We start from the raw sequence: 20,735 nt of genomic DNA on the forward strand, positions 1-20,735 counted from the left end.
GCACTTGGTGAGCCCCAGTAAGCACCAGACACCAGGCAAGGCCACTTGTTCTAATGTCAGGACAAAAACCGGGCAGTACTGTACTTTGATACCTCGTGTGTACCCAGTAACACCATTCTTTGTGAGTGCAGCACTCACAAGTCACACACAGCCACAAAACCACACTGCCTGTTTCACATGAGACACTGGATATCCCCTCTTCAGTCTCCTGCAGCACCCACCAGCACAGGCACCCACGGCAGAGGATCCCTTGGCACCAGCCCAAACACAAAACTCAAACAGCAGCTCTGCCTTCCCCTCTCCAAACAATTCAAGACTTTAAACCAACAGAGGCAGCAGAAGTTCAATCGCCTCAAACATAAACAAGCAGCATCCAAGGTATTCCAGGACACGGAATGGGAGAACAGAAGGTTGTGCTGCTGCTTTCAATCATCCTGGTTTTTAGATGTCATTAACCAAACATGCCTGGTCCAGCCTTAGCTCATGGAGACCTGTCCTTGCTGGAGCCAGAAGGGCCAACAAGGACAGAAATAGAGTGTTGGCCAAAACTGAAGGTAACTGCCATCACTGTGGCTTAGAAAGACAACCATCACTGTTCATCCAAGAGCTTCTCACAGACAGTCCAGCAAACAGCATTTCCAGAGATCACTAGGAAAACAATCCTTTGGGTTACCCCTCTCCCTGTGTCCCAGGCCCAGGAGGAACAGTTCTCATACTGCAGCAGGCAGCCATTTAATTTGCAGGAATCTTCCTTACAAGCTCTCACCAGCTCCAGCCCTGACTGCCTTCACTCAGCACCATCTCACAGGGGCTGTGAGCACCAGCCCGCAGAGCAGTGGGTGCAGAGCTGCACCTGACACAGAAATACTCCTCATGGCTGAGCACAGAGTGAGTAAAGCATGTGTGACTCAGGAGGAGATTTACTCCAGGGGCACAATGCCTCCTGCACCCCGACAGAAGGAAATTCAGAATTCTGGTGCTCACTGGTACAGAGGAAAAGCATCTGTGATGGTGCACAACATGTGCTGGGCATAACTTGGAGCTTGCAGGGACCAGTGCCCAGCACTGGCTTCCCAAGGCACCGTGACATTCAGAATGACCCAGAGACTTGCCAGGGAAACAGGTCTGGTAAACAATGGAGAAAGAATGGACTGAGCCAGCTGTTGGTCCTGCCTGTGTTGCTCAGGTAAGGGAGCTAAGAGAGAAACCATTAATAGGTAACAACAGGCTAAGAGATAACAAAGGCCTTGAGAGTTCCTGGAAAAGTATTTTCACTGTGCATTGGGTATAATGACACAAAGCAAGAGAGGAGAATTATGACACAGACGTGAACAAGAGAATGAGGACCAAATGTTTAAAGCAAAGACCTTCACTTGACCTCTAAAATTTCCTACACAGTTCTGCACAAACCCTTTCCAAGAAGGAAGGTTCTGAACCACCACTCCTACTGTAAGGTACATACAGACTGCATCAACTGCTTGAGTCACAACAGAGCTTTGCATTGGCACACGGGCACAGAACTGTGCTCACAAACCTGCAGGTGCCTTTTTAGAAGGCCACAGGAAGCCCTTTTAAAAAAACAACTCTGGGGAAAGGGAAGGAGAGAAGTTACAGCCAAAGCTCTCTCCTCCCCAATCTGCATACAAGACTGAAGCTTTCAAACATGACAATAAAACTGCACATCATCTTCAAGAGGAACACGAACTTTAGGGAGCTCTCTGATAGTCACTGAGCAGCTCGTACCTTTTCTGAACAAGAGAAGCAGGCGGGTTGTCAGGAATGTCTGTGGAGTTTCATGTACACTAATAAATAAATAATTTCTGTCTTTCTTTACAAATCAAGGCAGAACTTTGCTTAATATGACCAAACTTGGAAAGGGGAGAGGATGTGTGAGTACATCTGTACACCAGACTTGCACATGCACAGCCACAGTAAAATACCCGGGTTTGCCCAACACTGGGACAAGGCAAGAGGCCAGTTTTGGTGCAAGCATGTGAAGGAACTGCATGTGTGATGTTTACTGCACTTAGTGCATTTTATGGCTATCTATAAGGAGTAAGGTTAAGCAAGATGCTTTTGAGTCCTGTGACAGACACTGTGACATGGAAATCCAACGTTCAGGCAGGAAGCCCTCTCTTTTTGGGTCTCTGACTGCTGTCCTGGACAAACTTTACCAGTACCCGAAAGCTGACAAGACCCAAACTCCAGAGGCAACAATCCCAACCAAAGGGGTGAGGGCAAGGAGGGGAGAAAGGCACTGAACAGCATTTGTAGGTACAGCAGGTGCTGGAAGGGATGACAAGTTCTTCATGCCAGCCCTGGGGCAAGAAGTGGGTCACTGGAGTCCCTCGGACACACCTTCCCTCACAAGGGCCAAGCACTGCTCAGATGGGAGCATGGTCCCTCCAGGGGCAGATCCCTTCACGTTCCCTGGGGAAGGCTGGGTGCCCTGGCCCCCCCCTCTTGCCCTTGCCCCTCAAGTGCCCCAGGCCCATCCTGGCTGAGGAGGGGTGGCCAACAGAGGCAGCTTCCCTCCTTCCTTTTGCTCTTTTTTGGCAGGGAAACTCTTAAACAAACAAATGAAGAAACACTGAGGATTTAAGTAAACAGCTGAAGATTTATCTGACAGGCAGACTGAGCTGTTCCCTGCCCCCTTCCCTTCCCACAGAGCTGGGTGCTGCCCTGTGCTCTCTGCAAAGCCAGGGACCAGCAGCCTGTGCCCCGAGCCCCCACTGCCACCGGCAGCCCCACAGACCCTCCTGGGATCTCAGGGCACGGCCAAGCTCTGCCTCAGTGCCACAGCTCTGCATCCCACACACTGAGGAGGACTCAACAAAGCCTTCTGGTCTGTGGCCAGAGCCAGAGAGCCCTTGGAGGGAAGTAAGTGCCTTCATTCAGGAGGCATCATCCCAGGAAGAGCCAGCAGTGCCTGCAAGAGGGAAGGGAACCAGCCCTGGCCTGTGGCACCACATCCATTGGTCTGTGCCCAGGACAGATCCTCTGACAGAGCTGCAGCCCCTCCACATCCACCCCCGCTGCTGGGGCACCCATCACGAGTTCCCACTGTTTCACACAGATCAGCAGACTCTGCCTGCAGGTTTCAGGGCTGGGGGGAAAAGGAGGTAAGAAAGAGGTGCAGCAGGGGGATGTTCCAGTGCCAGGCTGCACCAGGGTCATTCTGGGGAACAGGCAGGAGGGAGCCCCAAGCTCCATCTCACACCCAAAACTGTGGAAGTGCTGTTATCACTGCACAGGCACAGAAGCAGACAGGTAAGCAGGGAAGCAGTTACACAGCAATGGGATCTGCTGCAGACACTCTGAGAGGGCAGGAAGCAAGCAATAATTCACCTGCACTGGAAAGCTGCAGCATTTAGCACCCAGCCCTTTGTGCACACCCAGCTCAGCTGAAACTGCTTAAGGAAAGCAAATCTGTTCAAAGAGATGGAAGAATGTCCACCCCAGAATTTGCTCTGGTTCAATTAAATCAGTTAAATTAATTCTGAAGAGGTGTTACTCTCGGTGCACACAGACAAAACCTCAGTAGTAGCCACAGAAGCAGAGGGATAAAGTTTGAAACAGCCAACTGTTAGAAAGGGAAGAGATGAGGAGACAGTGCATGAGGGAAGGCTGGAAAACCAGCACCAGGGATGCTGCACAGAACAGCCATGCCAAGCAAAAGGACTGACAGACAGACAGGCTGGCAAAGGGACAGGCACAGAAAGGAAAACAGGCAACAAAGAAGCCGGTTGTACTCTGAGATCCCGAGTCAGCCCTACCCAGCCAGTCACCTTCTCATGCAGGACACACAGTCCTAAAGAAAAGCAAGTATTTTACCTAAAACAGAAAAAAATACAGTGTCAACCTCCCTCTCCCACTCCCCTTCAGGCTGTTCTTGCAGCCAGCATCATAAAACATCTCTCATTATTTGTGCAAATATAGAAAAAAAATGAAATCCTGAAGGATGAAATCCTCCAGCAGATGCAGGGAAGGAGGCTTTGGTAGGAACACAGGATGTTTTTGAAGATGCTCCATACTGTAAGTAACCCCTGAGCAGTCCTTGCAAAGCATTTGGGGAGATTTTTAGCCTGAAAGACACTTTACAAAAATAAATTGTAATTGAGTTTTAATAATCTTCCCCTTTTCAGAAAGGGCCTGACAGATGCTGCCTAGTGCTCACTTCTGCCCCATTTCAAATATTTTTACCTTATTTGGATGAAATATATTATTTTTCTAATGAAAGGAGGTTTGTTTTTTTTTTTTTTCCAACGAGCTGGTTTTCCCTTCGTCCAGCTGGTGCCTTTATTAGGTTAGTGCTTGCTCCCTTTTGGGGATGGGATTGTTTTTTTCCCTGAGCTGGGACAGACCATGCCAGCCCCTCAACCTACAAGTGCAGCTCAGAGCTTGGACTGCACAGCAAGTGGAGGGGTCAGGACCTGACCTCCATCTTCCCCCTACCCCAAAATTCACCTTAGGCACATTTCCATTATTTTATTTCCTTTTTAAGAACATAAATAGTGGTAAGAGCCAGCCCTTTATCAGCATAATAGGCAGACACAGCTCCAAAGGTGCCTACCAAGGCTGACTCCTGAGGAAGCAGCATAGTCTGGGGATAAGACAATAAAAGGGAAAATGAAAAAAGCTGGAAGGTCTCTCCTGTGACCTTAGGTAAATAATTTCCTGTTTCACCTCCCAGCATCCCTTTATTTATGTTTCCAATCCCTGGAGGCCAAGCCCTTCTCTTGCTTTGCACTTGCACAGCACCCAGTGGTCTGAGAGGTCCAGTCCAGGCTGGAAGACTCTCCAAGCTCAGCACCAGTTTTTGGAGTGCAGAGTCACCACCACAAACAATCTGTGCTTAATGTAAAGCACCACCACACAGAAAGGACCTTCCAAAGCTTCCTGTGGCAAACATGTTCTCCACAGCCTGCTGGGTGTGGAGGGTCTGATCAAGCACAGAGACCTTGACTGGAACACAACAGGTCTGCAACAAAAAGCTACTCTGGACCTGCTGCCTGAGCCTTTGTTTTCCCCCAGCATGACACTGCCGCAGCACAGGAAAAGCAAAGGCAGCCTCCATTCCTACAGTGGGCACTGCAAATACAAACACCACGGACTGGGATTTTCCACAGCCCTTCCACCAGCACACAACAGGATGGACCTACTGGCAACCCAACCAACCCCAGAGCAGTGAAAATGCAGCCAGTTCCTCCACTCTACTGAAGACAAAATCAAGAGAGAGTATAGTTATAAAAAGCACTTACTTTTCAGAAGAACTTGAGCTGCAGCAAGCAAAGAGCAGATCTGAAGTGTCTCCAGGCTGCTGCAGGTGCTGGGCAGCTCCTCACTCACCTGGGAAGCTCCTCACTCACCTGGGCAGCCCAGCCCTCAGGGTCAGTGGCCACAACAGGGGCTGGAGCTCATCAGGGTCAGTGGCCACAGTGGGTGGTGGCCAGGAGGGGCTGGGGCTCTCGTTCCAGGGCACAGGGTCCATGGGGGTGGGAGTTGTGTGAGCTGCAGGGCCAGCACAACACCTGCTTCCCAAAGTTGGCTTCCTCAGCAACTTGTCTGTGTCACAGCTCTGTATTTATCATACTCTGTGTTTTTTACCAGCACGTATGAAATCCAAGTAAAATACTTTGCAAAGTCATCCTCTTCCTTCTGATCCCAAACACTGTTCAGTTACACCCCCAACACACAAAAGACAATTAAAAAACATTCTTCCTGCTCTTGACAAAGACGCACACAGGGCTTATTTGTCACATCTGGGGATAAGGAAGGTTGGATGAACATGATCAGGAGATGTCTCTCTTAACCCTTTCCCCCTTGGTCACATTTTTTGAGTTGCCCATATTTCTCCTGCAGGTATTGGAAAGGGAGCTTTTCTATTCTTGAATTACTGGGAAGCACCAGCCTGATATTGTTTCATCTAGGAGAGAGCACAGGCTCTCAGGGATTCACTGAAACATGCCCAGACTTCCCTCATCTGCTTTCTGTATTCTACCAAGAAGCTACAGAAACCATGTTACAAACTCACTGAACTCTCTGGGGGGTTACTCTTCTTCCTGTGTAAAATACAGTAAATATAAGAGTTCACAGTAAAACAAAGTACTTGAATGAGCCAGGTGGTGAGGAACTGCTGCTGCTGTCTTGTTCTGCAGAAAAAAATGTTCCCTACCTGGTCATCTTTCAGCTAACAGGATGAATTCTCAGTGTCAACTGGCCAGTGAGGTAAACATTTCACAGGGCAGCTAAGGAGGTTTTTCTTCTAGCAAAAAAAAAAGAAAAAAAATCACAAGTTAGCAGTCAGGTTACAAGGACCAAAATCCTCTCCCTACAACTGTTGCTATGCTGGAAACACAAGGAACATGAGACAGAGGAATAAAACTCGTGATTCAAGACAGTACCTGCTGGACAGAAGGTCTGGCTTCTTCCAAATTCTCTGCTGGTGGGTTAGATCTCCTCAGCAAAATACACAAACAGCCCATCAGCAGCCAGAGGCACAGAGTTAAATTTTTTGAGCAATAATGGCCTGGATGGAGTTTTCTGGGATTTATCAGGTTGGAGAAAGGAAAAACAGTGATCTACAGAATTGGTAAAGGCAGTAAGAAGGAAAAAACTAAGGGACAGAAAAGAGCAGTTCAAGAAAACTGCCTTTTACTCTGCACCAGAAATCTTGAGGTAAATGAATTGAACATTGGCAACATGGAGGAAAAGGGGGGAAAAATGAACCCGCAGGGATGGCTGCACTGTAAACCTCGTAAGTCACTCTGCAAGGCACATACCTCAGCAACATATTTTCCACATTTCACCAACTGCTGTTGTCCAGGCACTTTCTATTTTCAAAACCTTCTATGTATATAAAATGTACACAGGCAGGACAATACTTTTTCCTCACACCCCTGTGTTCGGCCGTGTTTTCTTTTCACGAGGATTCTTGGCTTGGAGAAATGCAAAGTGCCATCTCTTAAGAAAAGCCTGGCCTTTAAAACACTTTCAAATTTGCCCTGTTTTAGCTAAACGTGACGTTCTTTGTGAACGTTAAACAGTGGAGAGAGAGACTGAGAGGGAGAGGGAGAGAGAGACACACACACACACTCACTCCTGGGGAAGATATTCGTCCATTTAAGGCATGAGAAATCATCACATTCAGCAGCAGGTCTAAATACAGTAATATGAAGGTCCCTTTCACTCCCCCTGAGCAGGAAAATGTCACTGTGTACCAGACACCCAAATACTCGGGAATCAAGTAAATCCCTCATTTTTCAGAAGGGAGCCAAATCCTTCTGTTGAACAAGATGGGACTGTAGTAGCTACAAATTACTTGCTGCACTCCCTTTCCTTCAGTGGCTGCTGGACTGGGATGGCAGGGTTAGACCAGTCATGGGATCCAGCACAGCATTCCCTCTTGGCAGATAAGGCTGAGGGGCCGTGGGATATCTCACAGGCTCCCTTCAGCACCTCCTGCTGCCGGGGTGGAAGGAGCAGGACGCAGCATTCCACACCCTGCAGAGCCTCCTGCTGGGAGCCAAGGCAGCAGAACAGCTGCATTTCACTGCCCAGGTGATTGATCTGCCCATCCCAACCTCTGTACCATCAGACACAGCCCAGCACTGGAGCTGCTGGAGCTGTTTATGGTGTACCTGACACTGCTCCCTGCACTGCCTCCTGCTGAGGTCACTTAGGACTGGAGTAGTCACAAAACCAACCACAAACATCCTTCAGAAAACATTTTCAAGGGATTGAATTTCTGTAACCATCCCGTTTCCCTCCCCTTACCCCCCCCAATGCATATTTCTCCCCAAAAATAAGAGCCACGGTAATCCAGTGATAGCCTGGTGTTAAATAGTGGTAAGTCATATTTATTACAATTATATACAATCATATTTTATATTTGAAATCTATACATGATCACACAGACGAGCACACTTGCTTGGTGAGGACAGTGAGACTCAGTTGTTACAAGAATTGCTCTGCTAAGAGGTTCTGATGCAGTGAATAATATCATTGGACACCACCATTTTACCAGCTGAGAACACAATGCTGCAAATGAGAGGTTTCAAAATTCACTGGTTTGATTTGTGTATGGCCCCAGCGGGGCAAAAAAAGGCTGGACTGGGCAAGAAGGGCCAGTGGTTAAACCTCAGAGCTGGAGCTGCTCTCTCTGCCGAAGAGACTGCTCTGCTGAAGCAGGTGCCTGTCACTGGAGAGATACAAGTCTGAGCTAACCATTTAAGGTTGGTTTTCTTCTCATTTAGAGAGAAAAACAGGCTAAAAACCATTGCAAACACTCAGAATTAACCAACTATTTCAGCATCTGATATATCACCCCATTCATTTATTCATTCGTTCATTCAGGGCAGCTATAAATAAAATGTAAGATGTCAAAAACTGATGTGAGCTCCTTGTCTTTGGAGGAGGAAGGGTAATAATTGGGATGAGTGGAGTCAACTTCTTTTAAAGCCTTCTTTTACTGGGGAGCAATCAGCAACAAAGCCACCTGTTCCCATGGATTTTACTGCAGCTCTGACACCTGGACTTGGTCCCTAGTAAGAGGCCACTCTGATGAGTGTAAGCACATGGGGTGGAAATAGTGTTCTTTGGACTCCACAGAAATTTAGTGGTTTTAGATGCTAGGTAGTTTCAGGAATCTGAGGCTTGGCATAAGGTTTGGAAGAGCCAAGACTGAGGTCTGGTGAGGAACTCAGGGTTAAAACGCTCTTTTTTTTTTTTTTTTTGGCAACAGAATATCAAGTAGTTTGAGAAACAAAACAGAGGGTTTATTTTGGGAAACAGAACTGGTTTGGGCCTTATGTGGGGATTAAAGGCTTGTGAAATCAAGGAGCTCAGGACAGATTTCTGAAGTTGGATAGAAGGGCACTAGGATGCAGCAAGAGGCTGACTGTTTGAGGAGAGATGGTGTTTTTGCAGGAGGGCTGACTCTGTAGCTGTGGTGCATGGTAAGGCGATCGGTCTTCCAGCCTAGCAGTGACCCCAGCTCACGGGAGGAGGTCTGGGAGGGGAGAAGAAGCCACTGCAACACTGCAAAGCCCTGTGGTGAAACAGGGCCCACCTTGTTCACCAGGCAATCGTGACCCTGCTCGAGGTCAGTCATGGGAGAATCACTGGAGGAGATGGTAGCACTTCTCTCCACAAAACGGGAGAGGCACCGGGGACAGTGCAGCAGGCCAGGGAGGATGGACAGCAGCAGCAGCAGCAGCCAGGGTGTCTTAGTCAATCTCATTCTCATTGCTGGCTCCCTCAGGTCTTCGTAGCTTTTCCACTTGCTCATTAATCTGACCATCCCCTCCTCGCCGGTCCTCAGTCTGGACACCCAGACACTCCTCCTCATCCACGTGGCTGACATCGTCATCCTCATCATCCTCTTCCTCCTCTTCGTTCCTTTTGGTTTCCCTTTTCTCCTCCTCCCCCTGCACCTCCATCCTCACCTGGCTGGTGACATCGATGACGGCCTTGGTGGCCTCCTCGGTGCTCAGCAGGTGGCAGCTGACCTTGGAGCCCTCGGGGCTGTGGTTCTCCTTCACCGGGGACGAGGTGGTCGACTCGTTGCTGACCGGGGAGATGTCACTGCTGCTGTTGTGGTTGGCAACGACGGGGTTGGAGGGTGAGCTCGGCTTCACCGGGATCTGCCACGACGGGATCTTAGGAGCCGAAGGGGAGGGAGGGAACTGCCTCCTTGGGGAGGGGAAGAGGGGAAAAGAAGGAGAGAAAGGGGCTTTTATTAAAAATACCGAGAGGTTATCATCAGAGAGAATGGCATTTGCACTGGGGAAGTCACGTAAAGCAGGACTGAAACTGCAAGTCTCTTTGCCATAAATGAACAAAACCAAGGCCACTTCGCTTCTCCAGCCAGATTCTCAAAGTGCTTTACAAGCACCCTTCCCTGTATGCAAGGAAAATATCCCAGCTGGGCAATCTGAAGCACTAAAATGATCTGATTTGGCCATTTTCACAGAGTAAGCCAGCACTCAGGAATGCTGCTTGAGAAAAGGCATGGGTGTCCCTTCATAAAACAATCACTAGTTAATTGGAAAAGAAAACTCCCACTGGAGTAAGAAGTCAGACACACCAGGTCCTGTGCCCGAGCCAAGGAATTTCACCACCTGGCTCTCACCTCCACAGTGATACACCACTATTGCATTCTGGCTCGTGGCAATCCGGAGCCTTTCTCCCAGTCCCAGCAGGCACTTTACATGTTTGGGCCATGCCCTGGCTGCCACAAACTGGTTCAGCTCCTCTGACTTGAATGGAGTCACACCAGCTGGGAAAGCTGGCTGCTCTTCTCCGAGTCCTTTCCAGGTGGCTTTATGGATACGACAGTAGCAAAATAATGCCTGCGAGGAGAATCCAAGCACCAGACAGGACAAATCTAAGTGTAAGGGGAGCAGTGCTGCCCTCAGAGTCATCCACCATGAAGAGCAAGGCAAAAAAGCATGTCTGATCCAGTACTCCCCACACACCCTCATCTGTGTGTGTGGAAAGTGGGAGTCATCAAGTAACACTCTCCCCCCAGCAGTGAGGCTGGTATGACCCAGCTTAACAGACAGGAACTTAATGTGTGTCCTCAGTCCCTCAGAACTTCCTACCGAGACTCCTGGGAGGAATGAGAGGTGTAGCAAGAATCTAAAAGGATATTAAAGACAATATACTTTTCAGACTTCTGAAAAGCCCACTTGCTGAGATCCAGAACGTGTTTAGTTCAATCTTAGACCGACCTTTGAAGTCCATCTCTTAGGAAACAGATGACTTGAGAAGACTTAGCTACATGTAGAAGGAGGGAAGGGAGTCAGATCTGAGTGAAGGGATCAATAGCTGAAAAGCTGGATAAACTCTTAATTAACATACTTGGAAAAAAAAGAATTTTCTCAAGAACTGAGATCTGATCCCAGTTCTCATGACTGTCCCACAGGCTGGGATTTCTATCACCTCATTTCAGACATCTCCTACGCCGTAAGATGTCTATACCTGAGCTATCTGAGATAAACAGGCTCTGCTGTGGTGAGACTCTTTTCATCCTGGTTATGCCCTGACCATGAACAGGCAGCTGAGCTGCAGCCAGAGGTGACTCTTTGTACAACAGAATGTAGGTGCAGATGCAGGCAGTGCCTGAGAGGAGGTGAGAGGCATCCTGACTGCAGGGAATGGCCCAGAGCTTCTCTACTGCAAACAAAAAGGAAAAATCTTATCAACTCCCCCAAGCACTCTGTGATTTAAGGCAAGTTTGAAAAGCATTTTGAGACCTGCAAATAGAAAGTGACAGTGGAGTGCAAAGTGGTATTATTAAAATAGCAATAGCAGGATATAGAGCTAGTTCCTGCTGGAAATGCCCTTCCTCTCCATGACTGAGAGGATTCAGAAAGCAGCCCTTTCCCCACCCCAACCTGCTCCCAGTTCTGCTCATACCGGTTCAGGAGAAGCCCTTTTAAAGAGTAGATCTCAGATTTCAATTCATTAATATTCTGTGACTCCAGGATCCAGTTGGTGGAAGTTGTGGCCTAGAACATGAAAAACAAGGCATAAAGATCAAAGTCTGAACTGGACAATGTCACTTGTCACCAATGTCACTTTTTCCTGTGTTATCCTATCTGGGAATCTCATACATAAGCTCTAACATCTAAAACTTCTCATATCTGAGCAAAACAACTTCCACAATACAGAAGGACCTGAACAAATCCCCACAATGATCAGAAATACTAATTGTCTCAAGGTGCCAAGACTACTCAAATATTTGCTATGTGTTTGGGGGACTAACTAATCTTGTTTCCAACATCCCATGCACAACCACTGCTGAAGCATCTCAAGGGGCCACTTCTCTTTCCAGGAGCACTTATGAGAATTCAGACAAAGCTGGGTCCACATAGGATGTTTTCCACCAACATATCAGACAGAGAACAATACACAAAGAGATAAACTAAATCATTTGGCACTGACCTAATGAATTTCTATAGAAGAACTAGAATTAGGATCCTGAACAGCTGTGGGAGTTGCACTGAATCAGGCCCTTTACTCCTTCCTGTGACTGCATTTAGCTGAGGCAACACATTCAAATATTATATATTAACAACTATTTTAAAACCATTTGTTCATTTCTCCTAAATCATGAAAGAAAGAATCGATTATCTGCACTCTGTGGTGTTTAGAGGTGGGCTGATAAATCAGTGCTTGAAAGCTGCAAAAATCTTCCCTTCCTCGATGTGAAGAATTAGAGCTGTGCTGGAGTTACCAGGCTGGACCCCCAGCAGCAGCTGGACTAGGCTCTGTCTCTTGGATATTTCAAGGCAGTCGATGCAGTTTGGTGGGGAAAAATGGTAAGTAACTCCTGGAAGCCTGGTACAACTGCTGTCAGCACTGCATCAGAATTGCTATGGGATATCAGGCAGAAATTAGAGCAAGTAACTGAGCAGAATATGCTGCAGACAATACTTTTGGCATTCTTTCTTTTAACCCTCTCGAGACCTTGAGAAATGGGAGGGACTTTCTTAAAGACAGATCACGGCCTATGGTTCCCCCATCCTATTGCTCCAGCAGCTCCTGTAGCTGTGGGAGCAGAGCACACTCATGCCTGGCACTTCCCACAGTAATTTCTGCTAAAAGCCATTTGGAATGAACCCATTTGTGAGCATCGCTCCAGAGATACTTCTAATAAACCCCGTGCCAAAGGAAGCCAGGGCTGGAATAACACAAACCTCCTCCTCAGCAGTTCCTACTCCATGTAGCCAGAACTGGTTGTTCCTACTTATTCTTTAAACAGACTTCAGCTGGTGCTGAGTAACCCTGAGCACCTTCACAGCCAGCACTGCTCACAGGGACTTCTGGGCTCCGACCCCAGACTGCTGGGAGAGGCTGGGGCTGTAGGAGCTGTGATATACACAGATGCCTTCCCTTGGGATTCACACTCCCAGCCCTCAGACAGCAAGAATCCAGGAGCCACTGTTCTGGCTTTCCAAGACCTTGAAAGCTACGGCAGCACATTAACAAGGGAGTGATTTCCACTCACTGGCCTGCAAAGGACTCAAATTTCCGAAACACATATGGTGCCAGATGCCTAGGATTTAGAAATAAAATCTGACATCTGGGGCTTTTTAGCCAGTCTCTTTAAAAACAGTTGTAGAAAATTCAAGCCTTGAATTTTTATGTACGTTTTTTAATTACTTAAAGTCCCTCTTTTTAATTTTTTACAGCATGCCAGTAGGAGTTTGAAAAGCAGATATAAAAACTTACATTACAGCTGAGAAAACACAGCTTTTATTCCTTGGTTTGTGGGGTTGCCCAAGTTTTTCTTTGTACACATGAGGTTTAGATATCATAACAATGTGTGCTACCATTTCAGTGCAGGGGGTAGAGAGGGGGGAGGAAAAACTTCTTCAAGACTCTCTAAACCACCAAGACTCTTATGGCCTTTTTCCTTCTTAAAGCTCAACATGTGTTCTTAATCTTAACACTTAAGACCTGAAAACAGTTTTCCAATTTCCGGACTGGCTCCAGGCCACTGTCAGGCCACAGTTCCCAAGGAAAATTGAAGCAGAGTGTTGTGGCCATAAACTGGCTTTCATGGTTGGGTTTACAGCTGTGCCACTGAGGGATTCCTACTGTACAGTGTGCACAGCACAGAGTCAGCTGTGGCCCACCAGTGACACACCATCAAAGGGCCTGTACGAGATTAAAGTGCAGGGAAGGGGAGAAGACAATTCCTGCTCCAGGTAGAAGGCTGGAAGCTTTGCCTAAAGGATTTCATAGGAAAATCTCTCCCTGCCCAGAGACTGGACCCTGAAGAATCCCAGGTTTGTGAGTCAAAGGAAGGCTTCATCTCCATGTGACTGGTTCAAATCCAGCCCACCTCACATGTCATCCACAGTTTCTGTCTGTAGAATGCTTAAGCCAGTGGCTGCAAAGTACTCTGGAGATGCGAAGCACTAATTCTCATTGCCAGAAAGAAAATCAATTTTGGTTAAAAGTGGTTACTTTATTTACACATGTAACAACACAAACTGGTCAGAACTGATGGTTTTATTGGCAGGGTCAAGTCAGGAGTCAAGGGGAATGGGTCACTGTGTGTCACTAATGGGGTTGTGATGTGACTGAGCTGTCCAGAATCACTGGAACAAGAACCCAGATTGTAAGAATGATGGACCATTACCTGGCCTGGATCTGAACAAGTGACTTAAATACAGTCCTTCAAGTGTATGCTTGTCTGAACAGGATTAAGTCACTGTTTTGAAAAGTGACTTAAGAGACAAGAGAAACAGAAACATGTAAAATTACATATTATACACAAACAAAACCTCTGCACAACTGGTCAGTGGACTAACACCACAACTATTTCATCTCAAATGCACTGCAGAAGATGAGAAGGGGTGTGAGGCCTCAGACACAGGTGCTGCATCCAGAGCTGCACAGTAAAGCCCCCTCCAAAGTCAGATTGTTTCACTGAGTACCCGTACCCAACCCACAGCCAGTGCTTTAACCAGACCTCCCATGGACAGGTGCAGAGGAACTGGCTGGGGATCTGACAGGGCTGATGGCTGCATTGTGAACCCCACAGGTGCTTTCCATGTGCCCACAGAAGAAGCCATGCATGTTCCAGAGATGGTGGTGGTTATACCTTAGAAGCAGCCAGCTCTTGGGTGAGGTCCTGGATTTTCTGTTGTTGCTGGATTAGCAGCTCCTGGACAGCTGCTAAAGTTGTCTGTAACTGAGTCACTGTGAGGGAAAAAGCAGGAGAGTCAAAGTGAGATACATGCACACACACACTCACACACTCCTTTCCTGCTGTCTAGCTACAGAGATGCCTCTATTCCTACTGTATTTAATTTATCTATGCCCGCCTGCTCACTTTAATCCATATGATTTATCTGCACTACGGGTAATCTACCTGCACTGCATCTAACCTCCAGTATTTCTAGTTTATCTTTCCATTGTATAGATGTCTATAGCCCACAGTATATCCGTCCAAAACCTCTCCCTTCTAATTATATTGGTTTATGATTTGTACATCTCCCTGAACTTATACAATGTTTGCATCATTTATCTATCTCAGGCCTCTTGCAGGCAAACACTGGGGCAAGCTCCAATCTGGGAAGAAGCTGCTCCCAGGATTGACCTCAGGGTATCATGAGAAATGAAAGATGCTTTTCTTCTCACCCTTCAGTAAAAAGTGTAATTAGCATCCTCCCACTCTCAACCCACCAGCTCCTTCAACCCCAATATCTTTAACAAACTTACTGCTGAAAATCATACCTTTTTTCCTCCCAACTGAGAATACTTTGTGCTTTTCCCCTTTTATTTCAGGAGAGCACCCTATATTCCTCTCCTACAGCCCAGCAAACACTGAGCAACTTCTGCTGGATTCCAACTCCAGCTGTAGAACTTTTCTACTTTGGCACTTTATCCAAAGCTTCCAGGTAGTAAACAAGCTGATAAAATAAATAAAATTAAAACCTCTACTGGTGTGACAGGTAACAGCTAATCCAGACCATCATTAGGGCATTGGGTAATGAACAGACACCCTATGGAGTCAATAACAGAGAAGGTGGCTCAGGTCAGGGAGGCACAGTAATTACAGACTCTCCTGACCCTTGCTCGGATTTTCAGATGGAAGGTGGGGGGAAACCACCAAAAAAAAGCCCCTGAAAACATCAGAGAAGCAGAAATTAAAAATGAACTTTACAGCCCTCCGAAAGGCTGTCATTTTATTCCCCTTATTAATATTCTGAGGTTGGGAGCCTTTCCGTAAAAACATAATTAATTGAGGCCGTGCCGACAGTAAACAAGCAATTTCAAATTAAACCGAAATGACGGCGGCTTCATTTGCAAATGTGAACAGATTCTCAGAGCAGATAAATGAAGTCACCACATAAAGTGGAGATGGAGGGAAAGAAAAGGGTGGGGGTCTTGGCAGAATGGAGGATACAGGGAGAAAGGCTTTGAGGGGTGAATTGATGGAGTCATTAATCTTTACCTGTCTGTGTCACGCTGCCACTCATCTCAGAAATGTTTGACTCGATCCTCTGAAGTTGTTTCCTGTCTTCTTTGCCTCCCATGATGAGAGGAACCAGGTATTTCTGCATGGAGTACAGAAACTTTTTTAGGAAATAGGGATATGCAAAGTGCTCTTTCTAATCTACCCAAAACATCCTCAAATCCCACCCCCCAAACCTCAGCCTTTATCACAGCGCCAGTGATCCTTTATCCACACACACCCCTACAGGAGGTGTTAAAACAAGTTGCAGAAGAAGAGTTTTGTGGTTACATTTCTCAGGGTGCTAAAAACCAGTTCCTAACCCTGTACACAGAGGATGGACTGGGTCTAACAGGTCACAACTCTCACTGCCATGGATCCTTCTGCAGCACAGGGCCTGGGAACTGAATATGCACTGAGAGCAAACCTGATGAAAATTACCTTGTTTACAGCAGTTTGAGAGTCACAGCTAAAAACTAGTTTTGTTTGCTCTCCATGGGTTTTTTTTTGACTCTGCATTTTCATGTTAAATGTCTATATTTCTCAAATATACCAATGGCAGTGCCACTGAGGACAGAGATGCTTCACCAGCTTGGAACCAACACGGTGATTTGGACACAGGCAGCATAACATGGTTCTCTCAGATATTACCTTGTAGAGCTGGTGGAATCCAAAGGCAATTCCTGCCATTATGATGGCCAAAGCCCCATAATCTCGCCATCTGGAGCCAGGGGGACCTAAGGGCCAAAATCAAGAAACAATCACAGTCAGAACTGCAGGTGACAACATTTTGGTACACCCATTTAACAGAGAAAAGAGCCATGAATAGCACAGTGCGCAGGCCTCTGGCCCGAGGACACAAACATCTGGTCAGACCTCTGGCATTGACACTGACCTTGCACAAAGTGTCACAGGGAGACAAATCACAGCAGTAATTAAAAAGGTTCCATCAAGCTGCTCTGCCCTCCTGTTCCCTTGCAGAATGCACTCTGATCCCAGATAATTGTCTGTAGGGTCCATACTAGCTGAGGTTAACTCCCTACCTGAATACCTATTGTTCTCCTCTATCACAATTGTCGAAAATGGGGACAGAGCCAGAGACCCAGAGGAGTGCAGGAAAAAGGAAAGAAGGGAGTGTTTTGAGAAAGAAGAGTAATCTATCAGGGCAATAAATGGGTTTATGAAAACTGTGTCAGCAATTGTGGACCATTTCAATAAGGAAGGATCCAGTGTCTTTCAAGCTTAAGTTACAAACAGGGACCAAAGCACACATAAAGAGCAGACAGAAAATATGCAATTAAATATCTACAGAGAGAGGTAAAGAAGTAGATAAAAGCCTGAAATATTTAACACACAATTCTTCACAGAAGCTGAGAGACTCCACAGCAAAGGCACGGCGTGCTCTGCTCCTCCCAGCAGCATCAGGAGATACCTGTAGTTTTCCACCAGCTTTATCCTTTCACCTCCCTCGCAGTTCCCTGAACGAATCTTGTACTGCCCCCGGTTTTCTTTAATAATAAAGAGGATGCAGAATGATCTTGCCTAAAGTTCAGTGGCAGGATGTGGGCAGAACTGATGAGATGGAGGCCGGTGTGGTCTCCAAACAGACAGATCCAAATCTACATGTGACTGACACGTCTGTAAGCTCATTCTGTTCTCCAGAGTTTCAGTCTGGGCTTTCAGAGGGAGGCTCAGCTGGCTGACATGGGTGGATGCTGCTCTCCTTTCTGTTTTGCTCACCTATTGCCATTTTGCTTGTTGCTGAGCTCTACAGACATTTCACTGCAAGAATTACTCCTAATCCCAGCCCTCAGAGTCCACAGACAGGCACTGACTCCCAAACACTGGCACTCAGAGCTTCTTACTATGTTTTAGGACACAGCTCCTGAAATTATCCACTGACTAGAAATCCGAACAAATTAAAGCATCTCTGTCAGAAATGGTGAATAGTGTCACCAGGAGTATTTTGGGTTGCTGCAGTTGCAGTTTTGGAGCTTAGGCACATGATCAAATTATCATAACTTTTTAACTTAATGAGTTAACACACGTCAGCTAAGCTGCAGTAACTGGCTGTGTACATGTCAGGATTGAAAATGATCTCTGGCTCATCTCGCTGCAAACCCCAGCCATCCACCCCACTTTCCCCTCCACACTCTGCTCCCACTGCCATTTCTGGGATCTGAAGTCTCTTGGTTGTCCAGTTCTCTCCCCTGAACTTCTGGCTAAAAATGCCCCTCTGTGAGGACACAGCTCGTTCCTGGCTGAACTGCCCACTGTGAAGGGTTAATCCTCTCTGTGGGGCCAGCTGTGCCCTGTCCAAGCTGTCCTTGAGGGGCTGCCCCAAACCCCCTCCCAGCTGGGTGACCTCTGAGCAGGAAGGAGACACACCTGTAGGAATCTGCCCGCTTTGCCCTTTCACCTCCCTCATCCCTCCCTCCATTCCTCTAATGCTCGAGCTAAGAACATTTTATTGCCCCCTGGTTTTCATTATTAATGAAAAGGGACCAGAATGATCTTTCCTAAAGTTCAGAGAGTCTATAAAGACAAGAAGCTGAAATGCCATTTTACTCATTTTAGAGATGTGTGAAATAATTCTGTCTTGTGGCAAAAAAAAAAAAAGTGAGGGGGGTGCAGAGAAAAAGTGAGTGAGGGATGCAGTAAAGGCTCTGCATTGACCACAGCAACTTTACAGTGCTATCAAGAATGTCACAGCTCTGCCTAAAATTCACACTCACCCTTCCTTTTCCTCTGCAATTCTCTAACCTAAAACATGGGTTGAAGAGAGGGTTAGGAGCTTCTCAGCTGTAACCTCAGTGCTTTGCATATCCTCAGTTTCTCCACTGGTAACACAAATAAAATTCAAGTAAAGTGAAAAAGCACTGACAGGCCAGTTACTCTCCAGTTAAGGCACTGGGGAAGTAACAAACCATTCTACATAAGACACTCTCAAAAGGCAAATGGAAGGGACAGGCATTTTCTCCAGTTGTAAGTCTGTGTTTTCTATAAGTATATTTAATTTTCACAGCAGCAACTGTAAATTGCACCTCCAGAGTAAACACCTACTATTTTTAAGATCCCCACTCATCTCAGAATTAACTTTCCTGACATCAATTAATTAGGCCTTGTGCATCCAAGTTAAGGTCAGCCCCACCAGCATCCACATTTAAAACTGTAGAAACTGAGGCTGGAAGAGGTGATTTTCCAAGAGCAAACAGTGAATCCATGGAAAGGTGATGGGGGGAAAAAAAGAGTTTGGATTCCAGTTATCATTTTTCACTGTAAGAGAAAACAGTCTGTATTCCACAGCCCCCCACATAATGAAGACACAGGGCTTGGGAAAGAAGATCCAAATAGCAAGAAAAATGTCACTATAACTGATTCTTAAGGAGGTGCCAAATCTGCACAAACCCCATAAATGGAGCCCATAAATACCACGGGGGACAACACACAGGCAATACCTGGATGATCAGCTCCAGCCTTGCACACCTTGCTCAGAAACTCCCCTGAGTTTGCTTGTAATTGTATGGGTTAGAAAGGTAAAAAAAAAAAAAACATAAACCCAATTAATCATTGAAATATTTAAAGTCAGGTTTTTGTCCTCACTGCTGGATTAGTGCATTTCAGAATGGCAACAGCAGACAGCCCTGGTTTTTTACTGGGGGTTCATTTCAGAGCATGTTTAAACTAGTCAGATTGAGTGATGCTTCCAGCAACTAATCGCATGTCAAATAAAAGATATTTTATGTAATAAATTACTGCTACAAGTAATTCAAATGTCATTTATCAGTTTTATTATCAGTCAGGCAAAGTCTTGTTTCTCTATATTAATCAAATTCAAGCTTTTTTTAAGCTTTTTTTTTTAAAAGCAGTTTTGACACCTCTTGGCAAAAGTACAAACTGGAGGGAAGGAATTACTCCTCCAGAACAGGAGGAGAAACAGTAGAGACAGTATTAACCTAAAATACAAGAAACTTAATTCTTGTCTCTTCCCCCAAAAGTTTTCACAGTTTCTCTTGAACCAAACCCAGAAGGAGATCAGCACACAAGAACTATGTGACTCTGAAGGCTTCCAAGTCTGCTTCTTTCTTGTTAACTCTTCAAGAATAAGAAAGTATTTATACAGGTAACAGCTGCTTCCAACAAAACATCAGAACATCCAGAGATGGATACACTGGCAGTTCAATTGTACAGAAAGAAGTATTTAGGTGGTATGAACTTTAGAACAGACTGGGGTGACAACAGCAGGAGATGAAGGAAGTTAAATCCCAAGGTGTGCACAGGATTTGTTGCTGTGACTCACAGGAGTGGGCATCTCACACTGGCACTGCTGGCAGATCACCAACTCAGCTCTTTGCTTCACTCCTGCTGAATAAACTCTTGAGATGGTTCTGAACCATCCTGAACTGCTGCACTCGTAGCCCACAGTTTTAATGTAATTTTTAAACATGAAGCAGCAATACCTTGTGGGGAGGGGGAGGCAGAGAGAAATTAAGATTTCTTAGAACACAAGCCTCTGCTTTTCAGCACATAACCCTCCTCAAATGTTTTTCCTTTTTGCTCTGTGGGGGGTAATTCCTTCTCTCTAGTTTTGTAGTTTGGTGTAGAGGTGTCAAAACTACTCAAAAATGCTTAAAAAGAACCAAAAATATCAAACAAAGTGGTTCACAGTCTTCAAGACCTAAACTCGGGCAGATCAGCTGCTGCTTCACAAGAAACTCAGATGTCTTGTTTTGGGGAAGGCAAATACAGCTTGCAACTT

The 20,735-nt window shown here is 46.3% G+C and overlaps 1 protein-coding gene across 1 annotated transcript in view; it reads right to left on the reverse strand.

The window, feature by feature from the left end:
• Positions 1 to 7,833: 7,833 nt before the first annotated feature.
• The window catches only part of PEX14 (peroxisomal biogenesis factor 14), a 71,700-nt gene continuing 58,798 nt past the window's right edge, over positions 7,834 to 20,735 (reverse strand). The window contains exons 5-9 of the mRNA XM_051786231.1: positions 16,628 to 16,713; positions 15,977 to 16,079; positions 14,621 to 14,718; positions 11,422 to 11,513; positions 7,834 to 9,693 (exon numbers count right to left, since the gene is read on the reverse strand). Of these exons, the coding sequence (XP_051642191.1) occupies positions 9,228 to 9,693; positions 11,422 to 11,513; positions 14,621 to 14,718; positions 15,977 to 16,079; positions 16,628 to 16,713 (845 nt within the window). The 3' untranslated portion in view covers positions 7,834 to 9,227. The remainder of the gene's footprint in view (positions 9,694 to 11,421; positions 11,514 to 14,620; positions 14,719 to 15,976; positions 16,080 to 16,627; positions 16,714 to 20,735) is intronic.

This window comes from Manacus candei, unplaced genomic scaffold, assembly GCF_025592945.1.
Source record: "Manacus candei isolate 608988 ecotype Guabito, Panama unplaced genomic scaffold, ASM2559294v1 h1tg000022l, whole genome shotgun sequence".
NCBI lineage: Eukaryota > Metazoa > Chordata > Aves > Passeriformes > Pipridae > Manacus > Manacus candei.